We start from the raw sequence: 11,432 nt of genomic DNA on the forward strand, positions 1-11,432 counted from the left end.
CCAAAAATTTAAAAAATACATTTACACAGTTTATTTTTATAGTCATTTTAAGTACAAATTTGGACGAAATTACATATTAAAAACGTAGGATAACTATTTTAGTTATTTTGTTGTGATTGTATAATATTATTCGTGGGTACTTGAAACTTCTAAAGTATACTATTATATATCTATGATTTTACCACGGTTTTTTGTTGATGTATAACGCGTTATAACTTTTAAGTACTAATAGATATTATGATATGATTAATTTGGAATTTATTATAGGTACCTATTATAGGTCAATTTTTTTTTAATACCATAGATAAGTATATATTATATGTCTAATACATAGACTGATATACCGTCTCCGCTCAGAATCGTTTTTCTTATACAGTGATATTATATCATTGAATTCAAATTTAATACTGTCCATTATACAGTGACCCACTTCTAACCTACTGTACAGCAGAGCGACATCCACTTACCCACCTTTTTTTTTTTTTTTTTAATTTCTTAATTTTCAATTTTTATGTGTGTCATCACCTTTTAGGACAGTAAAAATGCTTAGATTTTCATCAACAGTATCTTTTCTGATAGGAAAGTGAATCTAGTTGGTACTTTGAGGGGGTCAAAAGTAAAAATTTTCCAGTAGCTTTCAAAAGCGACATGAAAAACAAAAGAAAAATTAAGGAAAAACTGAAATTTTTATGCAAAATCGGTTTTCGAGAAAATCGATTTTGGTTTTTGGTGAAACTTTTAAACAAATGACTGTAGGTACATGCAATTTTTACTGAATGTTTATATTAGCATTTTCTATACACCATGCCTTTTTAAAAATATTTTGACCAGAGTTGTAGCTAGGGCTTGGCGAGACTGGCCCAGGCCAGGGTCATTTCTACTTTCAACCAACCAATGTACAAACAGATTTGACATTGAAACACATCATTGAGCTTCACTCCGAATCTTAAAGTTAATAGGTATAAGAGCGAAATTAGGTAATCACTTATTCGCTTTGCTGTACAGTTGTAGGTGTCAAGAGTACTTTGTCATTGAGTACCTGAGTTATTGTAATATATGTGTTAAATTAATTTAATTAATAATAATAAATTACTAAGAAGTAAGAACAATTCTGAACGAAAACAGTGTGTTAGCCTTTAATAATAATGACGGGTTGCATGAAAAATTAATTAATTTAATGGTTCAATAAAATTCAATGGGCCAATCATGGGCCACTAAATCATGTTTAAATAGACCATTAGCTTACTATTGATTCATTAAATGTTTAGTGATAGTTCATGCGACTTGATATAAGTATATATTTTCATGATATTTTTAGATTCTAAGCGGAGCGAGGAAGCTATTGGTTTTATAATTGTGTTTATTTTATTTTTTTTTATATCCTGTATACAAAAGTTCTACCAGAACGAAATCTTCGATTTCAACATATAGTATCTTATCTTATAGCAAATTGGATCGAGATGGTACTTTAAACAGGTCTTTTTTCGATTTTCTCAATAGTTATTTAATGCTACGGGAAAAACCACTGAAAAATTACAAATAAACGCTAAAAATGGGAATTTAATTTCCAACGCCTTGTATATCAGTATATCACCATAGAAACGAATAAAAAAATTACAATATTATAATATTAATTAAACTTACAAGATAAAATAAATAATAACAATATAAAATATCGAGACTGACAAACCGTCTCCGCTCAGAATCGTTTTTCGTATACAATGATATGATATCATTGGATTCAAATTTAATACAATCCATTATACAGTGACCCGATTGTAACCTAATGTACAGCAGAGCGACATCTACTTACGTAAAATAAAATATATATGTACCATTGTACGAAATTAAAAAATAAATTATGTTTTGGTAATAATTTATCATATAGTTTTTAACATGGTTTTATGGTAATAACTAATAAATTTCAATAACATAAAACACTTAAAAAATATATGTATTTCAGGTGATATAGATACAATATTGATCTCCCAAAAGTACCAACTAGATCCAATCTTTTCCAAAAAACTTTTAATATTTTTAAAAACAGATTTGAATTAGTCGTCAAGTCTACTTGAAATCGACTTTCCCACATTTTCGATTTTTTGATTTTACCTTCTCCGAAAATTTAAATATAACACTTTTTAAATACTCTTTTTTAATATGAAATTTTTAGGAATTTGGGGTAATATATCAAAAATGTGGGAAAGTAAATTTCAAGTAGACTTGACGACAAATTCAAATTTGTTTTCATAATTCTTATCGCTTGATTAGATCAATTGGTATGTTTGGCAAAAAAACATGTCTAAAATATTATGGAATGCGTGTGTCAACCGCAATTGCAATATAATCAATAAAAAAAGGCAAAAAAAGGCATTTAATTTATATAAAAAGGCAATTCATAAATTTAGGTACTACAAAATAAAATAGTGAACATTTTTTAAACACTTTCAAATGCACACATTTTGAGATAAATACAAATTAAAAATGAGCATGAATACTAAACTAAATAAAGTTTATACTATTTTGTATATATAGATTACCTTTTTCTTTAACCAGGTTTGTCCTTAGAATTAGTTAAAAACAATTTTAAAAATTAACTTACCTGAGTTATACCAGTTAATTTAATGCAAAATAAACTAGTTGGTATTAAAAAAAAAAATGACTACCATGTATTTTGATAAGCTGTCTTCAGAAAAACGGTAAATATATTTTTTATGAGGAATAATAAAATATATAATTAACCTTCTATACATTTTCCGCTAAATCCTAAATAATTTACTCATTGTAATGAACAAAATTGCGGGTACCTGAGTAAAAAATATTCAAAAAGAATTTCTTCTTCTATAACTAAGAACCACCCTAATGACCATAGACAACTTTTTAAGATCACGGTACAACACACTCCGCACACGCATTCAACTCAATTGTTAGGTTTAATTTCAAACAAATTACTATTGATAGGTATATTGAATTATCGTATAAAAATTACTATATATTATATCAGGGATTATTGAATTACGTAGAAGTTGTAATTTATTGTTATACATCGTAACAAGTGTACCTATATATTTTTTATAATTAAATAAATGTACGTTTTAATTTCTACGATCATTTAAATAAAAACGGACACTATTTACATGCACATATAGTTTTTGTTACAGGATAGTCGTCGTCCATCTAACCAGTTTATAAGCTTAAGTTACATTTTTAACTTTTTTCATTTATATACATTTATTAATCAAAAAAGTTAGATTAATCAGACTTTCAGTCTGTAATATATATATTTTATTTAGTGCTCATCTGCACCAATACGCAATTATATATATGCAATATAGATAAGTACCTGATAGATGCGTTTAAATTATAATAGATACCTATGTGTTTTGATCGAGTATTTGAAGTAATATTGCGTGACAAATAATCGTAAATAATTGTACGTTGTTATGATGCTTATACATAGTAGGTAAATAACATTAAATTAACTACCAACCCTTTTTACTATTAATTACTAAAATGGTAAAAACGAGTAGATAGATACGGTACCTTAAAAGCTAATAAGTCTATTTATTATTTATATATGATACACTATGTCACTATGACAGAAATGTTAAAATATTTTTAAATGTGTTGACAGTTTTACATACCTATATTCCAAAATTATTGATTTCATGAAAATATATGCAATATTGGTATAAACTATCAAGGCTATTTTCATTTCATGTAAAATGTATACATGGTATACATTAATTACTATTATAAAAATTTTTCTTTTTAAATCTAAGATATGGAAATGTAATACAAGATTCCTTATAAGATTATCTACCTTTATCAAACAAAAAATATCTATAAGAAATTTAATATAGGTACCTATATAGTATATTATTATAAGTAATCCTAATTGGAATGTGAGAAACTCGTACAACAGTTGGTGTAGACGCCCGGAAACGGGGGGCACAGACTGAAGGACCATTCAGTGCGAACCGAGAGCGGAATACCAATTTCGAGAACCGTCAGAAGACGCCTACTATTGTTTTGAATAGGCAACTCAATTTACGCCTGACTAAGGTGACGATAGGCAATCAATTTCACGACGACGGAATCTATGGTGTGGACGGGAAATAATACATGGGAAGAAGGAAGTACAGTTTAGTTATCGAGGGGGGGTCTCTGTGGTCAAATCGGTTTGGTGCAATGACCACAGATCTCACACAGATCGGGGACTTAACATTAACTTAAAATTACGGCAGACTGCTATAATGGTCGTTCCTCAGATGGTCGACCCGACGCCCTGGAACACCGGAGGTGGCCTCTCACACCACTCGTGTGAGTGGTTGGCGGACTTACGCAAGACAACTTTCTGGAGGCTGATCTGGACGCCCTTGGCGGCCTCACACACCATTTGTTTGAATGGCTGGCGGACTTACGCAAGACCTCGATCACCAAGTTCAAAATCGGACAATTTCCACCAACCAACCGAATGTTAATAATTAATTAAGAATAACTCACGGATATTGCTGGTAACGATGAATATTTATTTTTGAAAATACAAAATTGTGTTGTCCGGTACAATAACGGACTGACAGCTATCACAATGACGATAGAAATATAAGACTTACCAAAAGAACAATGGAATAAAGGAACCAAAAAAAATGATGCAAGATATTTCTACACGCTGGAATTCTACATTCTATATGCTGGAACGTTTCGTAGAATTGGAAACATCTGTAAGAGGTACAATAGGACTGTTAGACAAAGCTCCAAATGGTTTAAATCCAAATGAATGGACTGTTATAAAAGAGTTTTGCAAAGTCTTACAGCCATTTAAAGAAGCTACAAGAGCAGTTAGTGGTGATTAATATATTACTGCGTCAATGGTAATTGTAATTGCTCAAGGCTTACAAGATGTCTGCCAACAATTAAAACATCAAGATTATTCCATACAAACTAAAGGTTTAATTAACAATTTAATTAATGGAATGAAAGACAGTCAAAATTGGGGAAGCCTTCAAAAAAGTATGACACTTTCTAGGTGTACTTTTCTTGATCCGCGATTAAAAAACATTCCATTTATTCACAACGAATCTATGAAAACTTCTATCCAAAATAATGTAGTGGAGCTTACAGCAAATATTATTTCTTTGGCTAGATCAGAAACAGAATGTACATTAGAACCTGAACCGTCTACTTCCTTCCAGTCACCTGCAACAGTATCTGATGAAAAATCGTTTTCAATTTCGGAAACAATTGATAAAAGAGTTTCCGAAGTCCAGCCTGCCATAAGAACATCAACCGCACGGGCTCTAGTTAAGGTTCAACGATATCTTGAAGAGCCGATCTTAAAAAGAAATGGCAACCCATTAGAATGGTGGCAAGAGCATAAATATAATTATCTTTACCTAAGTATATTGGCTAGGAAGACATTGTGTTGCTTAGGATCATCCGTACCTTGTGAGCGGGTTTTTTCAAAGGCAGGTTTGATCATAACCGATCGTCCTTGTCGATTAAAATCAAAAAAAGCTGAAATGCTATTGTTTTTGAATCAAAATTCTTGATTTAATAATAAGATGTATTGTAATTATTTTTAAATTTAAGCTACCTACTATTATAAATTATAATTAATAAGTATCAATAAAGATATTTGGGAAGATAATATAATTAAACTTACTTCTATATTGTACTTCACCCACACAGTATTTAATTTTCAATGGATTCTTCAGTGTGTTAAATTCTCCAGGTATTCATTTATTTTTTATCTATTATAAAATATATAATTAAAATGTATTGTTTTAAAAGCATCGATGTGATTATTTTACTTACACTTATATGTAGTATTATACAATTAAGTAATATATTTTAATTTTTAATAATGTATATTTATGAATTTCACTTCTTTGTAAATAAACAAAAGTAGCAGTCAATATAATTTTCATATCGGAGTAGCAATGAGTGATTCTTAAATTGTTTGCTATTTTAACAGTGATAACAATATTATGAATTTCATTTCCCAATGTGACCATTATCGAGGTGATAAAAGTAGCAAAAGTAGCAGTCTCTGTTATCTTCATATTGGAGTCACCTGTGAAAAATCACTGCTACCGCTATTTCATGCCATCACTAATAAATACCGTTCAACGTTTTAATATTTAACTATGGTAATTTACATAATTACTATTAAAGCAAGCATATGTTATACTTTACTATTAAATACACATTCGTCTGTATAGTTTGAATACCTAATTTGATTAGCTTACATTTAAGATCTTACACTTACCTACCTACTTATTTAATAGCTACACTTACCTACGTAAATCTTCTGCTGTTTTTAGATGTTCATTCAAAAATTATTTTACATAATTAAATATTATAACATATAACCTAAATGAAAAATGTGTAATATACTTAACTACTTGTTAATGTCTATTACTATACAATGATACAATATTTTTTTATATGGTCAAAACACAGTATTATTTCATCTACTTAGTTCCTTATTCGTCCCTACAACAAGAAAAGTGACTAGAGATGAAAATGGAAAAAAAAACATCATCAAATATTCAATCTAAGATTCACAAAATAGTTTTATCACATTTCATAATACTATAACCGCATCAGAAGCATACATAAATAATTTAAAAGATAAACATGTACCCATTCAACCATTTATTGTTGTTATTGGTGTACCATTAAAGCCAGAACAGATATATTTATTTTTTGACTCAATTAAGTATACATTTTTCTGTATAGTAAGAGCAATAGATGTATGTTTTAAAATTATTCATTTATTTAATCTTCAATACCCATTACAATCTTCTGCTGTATGGATGTTTATATAAAAGTTATTTTATGATATAACTACAAAATATGATACATCACACCCAACGATTACACAAATTATACACGAATTAAAAAAGTAATGGTGTTGGTTATTACTTATTTGTATTATTACAATTTAATTACATTTCTTTGCCCTATAAGCCCTATTATACGCTTGGTATATTTAATTTATTTACATTTAATATTATGTTTCTACTTTATACTTATCATTATATTGAAAAACTATTAACACAATTTATTATAAAAATAGAATATTAATATGTATTATATTATTATATAGCATTTCTATTCCATATTTCTTCATATTTATTATGTATTCTTATATGATATTCATAAAATAAAAATAATTATGATTTATAATTCTTTATATATTATTATATATATATTATATTTGTTTTTGTTTATATATTTTCTTATGATTATGTACCTGTTATGAATAAATGTTATTTATATATATACAATTTTTTTTTAATAAATAATGAATAATATTCATTTTAGTTATTACACTAATAATAATTTTTTATAGGTAACAATGTTATAATATTTAAATCGATAAATTGTTTATGTATTATATTATATTATCTATATTTTTTTTAGTTCTTATATTTTCTTATAATTATGTACTTATTATGAATAAATGTTATTTATATTTATATAAATAACAAATTGTTATGTATAAATCAATAAATTATTTTATTGTAGAAAATAAAATCACTATTAATTTCACAACGATATTTCTTATTTTTTACACACTTTTCTTAAGTTCGCTTTCACGTCTGTCTGTCTGTAATCAAATCTTGCGCGCTCGATTTGAGGCACTTTATGACGTTGAAAAAATCTGAAAATTGGTATAGACCTTAGTCATGGATGACAATACAATAGTCCGTTGTCATTTTGGGACCCGGACCTCCAGGTCGGCGATGACGGCTGTGCAAAGTCATCTCCAAAGAAGTACAGGTACGAAGGGTTTCTCTGGGTCAAGGTGGGTTTCTCTGGGGTTTTCGGGGTCGCTAAAACCGAATTTGAGGTTTAACAAATGCCCCGAAGTCCCCAGCATCCCCCCTACACGGATTCTGCAGTGGTACAGCTAAGACTGTAAATATTTTAACTATAGCACGCAGTATATCTGGTCGCATAACTATTTGTTTATTTTGTACGCATCGTCGCTGTTGCCGTCGCGAACACATAGAGAGCTGGTAATATTTGTGGGAGCAAAAGTAATGCTGCGATCTAACATAGATGTACAAAAAGGCTTGGTCAATGGAGCAATAGGTATTGTAACGGAACTGAAATGGGCTGGTGGCTTCCGCAGAGGTCAGATTTACAAGTAGGACATACCGCGTAATGGTGGATTTTGGCGTGGATGGGATCCACCTGATCAAGCCAAAATCAATTCAATTTCCAGCAAAATTCAGTTACGGAACTGCCGAGCGCCGTATGCTGCCTTTAATATTATCATGGGCTTCAACAGCCCATAAAATGCAAGGCACCACAGTCGATTATGCTGTCGTTTACTTGGGACGGAAACTATTCGTACAAGGTCAAGCGTACGTCATCATTAGCAGAGTTCGTAGCCTCGATAGACTTCGTATCGAAGAATTGGACGCTTCAAAAATAACGGGAAAGACATCCTGTAACGTTGACGCTTTGGATGAAATCGAAAGAATGAGACAACATCTATAATGAGACACTTATTTATTTATTAATAAATCATAATAGTTTGATTCTTTTTATTAAATATAAAAAATTTGTTTCGTAAATATTTTTTAAACGTTTAATAAAAAAATTTAATTTTAACTAAAAAGTAGAAAATAGAAAAATAAAATAAAATTTTTTTAAAAACACGCTTTTCTAAAAAAACATTAAAAAAAATATATTAATAAAACAAAAAATTAATGAAAAATTTAAAAGTGGGTAGTGCATCATACAAAACATTTAAAGCCGAGCTAAGTCTCACATACACTTCTTTGTTCAATCCTGTATATAAGATAGTGACTGAGAGTATATGTCAAGTGTAAGAGCACCACACACTGTTAAATTTTTCATTATTTTTTTGTTTTTTTAATATATTTTTTTTAAATATGTTTTTTTAGAAGTGTTTTTTTTAGAAAAGTGTGTTTTTAAAATTTTTTTTTTTTTTTTGACAAATATCAGTATTGAATACAATAATAATTTTATTAAGATGACAAAAAGTTTTTATTAATCGATTACTGGTTTGTTAAAAAAATGATAAAATAAATGTTCATTGTATAAACTGTTTATTATTTTTATAAAATATTTTTCACTATCATAATAAAAATCTTTATTATAATAATACAATTTTTATCAAACAATTTGTCAATTTCATACCCACCAATATTATTTTATCAAATTAATAAATAGTTTATGGGGTCATTATTAATAAATATTTTATTAAATTGATATCGTTATTTTTCGTAGAGTGCGGTCGCGCGATAAGCTATAATTGCTCAGCACGAACAGTTATTACCAGGGCTGTGAATTTAATGCACCAAAAAACTATTAAATATGCATGCAAATATGCACTAAAAAATGTCAAAATATGCATGAAAATATGCACTAAAAAATATCAAAATATGCACTAAAAATATCAAAACATGCATAAAAATATGCTATTAAAATTTCGTAAAATATGTACTAATTTTTCAAAAATATACAAAAAACAACAAAAATTATTTTTTTAAATACTAAATATAATTGTTAAAAATTTATGGGTATTACATATTTATATAAATTTTAATTAATTGCGATCTTCATCATCGTCATTTACGGCATCTATATAAAAATTATTTTTTTAATACTAAATATAATTGTTAAAAATTTATGGGTATTACATATTTATATAAATTTTAATTAATTGCGATCTTCATCATGGTCATTTACGGCATCTATATAAAAAAAATAAATATAAATTTAATATTTATTATTTTACCTCTAAAGTAATTATTGCATTGTACGATTAATGATTTTTTGAGATTTTCAAACTTGAAAGATCTCCTGTTTGGTGCCAATATATTCTTATATAAAGAAAATGATCGTTCTACATCTGCGGATGTTATTGGTGCAAACTTAAAATACGCCATGTCGCTACTGGTTAAATCTTCTGGTATATCCAAATCACCTACATTCTCTTCTTCGCCAGTTAATATTTTTGAAATATTACAAACAATTTGAAATCCTTTGTTTTTGTTGAGAACTGTTTGTAATTTTTTATTAATATCAATTCCAGCGGTACCTGTTAATTGACTAAACTTTGATGAAATATCTTGTATGATTGCAATACCTTCAGATAAGGGTATACCTTGTTTTTGTAGACGCGTTATAGCTATGGGAAGACATGCAAAATTCGAATGTATAAAAGTCAAGTTTCCTTTCATTTGAGGAATTTTAAAATATTTTTGAGCATTTTTTATGGAAAGCGCATCATTCTCATCAAAACTTAATTATGTTTTTGACAATTATGTTTTTTACAGTTTGAAAGTTTTCACTATAATATAATACGGCAAAAATCCACGTACCCCAACGTGTCAGAATAGGTTCAGGAGGTAGTGATATATTTGGTGCATCAGTATGAAATTTTTGAACACGATAAGGCGCCTTTTTGAATACTCGTTTAACATTTGCTACTAGTTTATCAACTTTTGGAAATTGAATACGTATTTGTTCAGCGACTCTATGTAATCCATGGGAAGTACAAGTTACGTGAACCATTTTTGGATACAACACTTTTAATGTATCGCCAGCCTTCACCATATAAGGCGCAGCATCACTTAAAAACAGCAAATCATCGTTTCGTCTTATTCCGTCAGGCCATAATAAATAAAGTGAATTTTCAAATAGGGAACATATTGTACTATGATTTGTTTTCTGTAATTGTTCGAGGTTAAATAAAAAAATTTCACCTGGACGATCGAGGAGTAATGTACCGATAATAACTGAAGCAATAAAGCGGCCGATAAATCGCCGATCGCATCGAACTAATGCTTCGGTACGCGGCGGCGGCGAACGGCGACGAACGGTAAGGCCCGTTTCATATGGACGCGTATCATACGCGTCCATGTGAAAGGGCCCTAAAGCCGCTGTGTATGGCGCGCTATATTTAAACTTGTTTGTTTTTCGCGAAGGTAAAAACCGTGGGGGTAAAACCGTCCGGACCTGACGGTGAAAATACCGCAGTGTGGCGAGGCCCTAATAGAAATAGGTATTATTTTTACAATTGTTGTCCATCAGGTATCAAGTGCAAGTTAATATAGGTAAATATTATTTTCCATTTATTTATATTTATAAACCACAACAATACAATAATAATACTGGTCTTGGACAATATTCGGCAAAATAAGAAAACGACTATTTATACCCGAATTTACGTGTAGTCAACCCAACTAAAGAATAAAATGTTCAAAAATAATAAAATTTCTATAAAAAATAGTTAGATTATAAATACATTTTATATTATATATTTTATATTTTAGACCAAATTGACCGAAATAGTATAAATATTAAGAAAAAAGCATTAATACGAAAAAAGTATAAAAACATGCATTTATATGCCCTAACTAGTTAAAAATGTAAGTGTGTGT

The 11,432-nt window shown here is 28.9% G+C and overlaps 1 protein-coding gene across 1 annotated transcript; it reads left to right on the plus strand.

The window, feature by feature from the left end:
• The first annotated feature begins 4,871 nt into the window (after nucleotides 1-4,871).
• On the plus strand, nucleotides 4,872-5,552 carry LOC103311825 (zinc finger BED domain-containing protein 1-like). The gene has a single exon (XM_008191562.1). The coding sequence runs from the start codon at nucleotides 4,872-4,874 to the stop codon at nucleotides 5,550-5,552; it is 681 nt and encodes a 226-aa protein (XP_008189784.1).
• The last annotated feature ends 5,880 nt before the right edge of the window (nucleotides 5,553-11,432 follow it).

This window comes from Acyrthosiphon pisum, chromosome X (assembly GCF_005508785.2).
Source record: "Acyrthosiphon pisum isolate AL4f chromosome X, pea_aphid_22Mar2018_4r6ur, whole genome shotgun sequence".
Lineage (NCBI taxonomy): Eukaryota > Metazoa > Arthropoda > Insecta > Hemiptera > Aphididae > Acyrthosiphon > Acyrthosiphon pisum.

Coding starts and splice junctions, on each gene's coding strand:
- LOC103311825 (XM_008191562.1), top strand. CDS start 4,872: ATGGTAATTGTAATTGCTCAAGGCTTACAAGATGTCTGCCAACAATTA.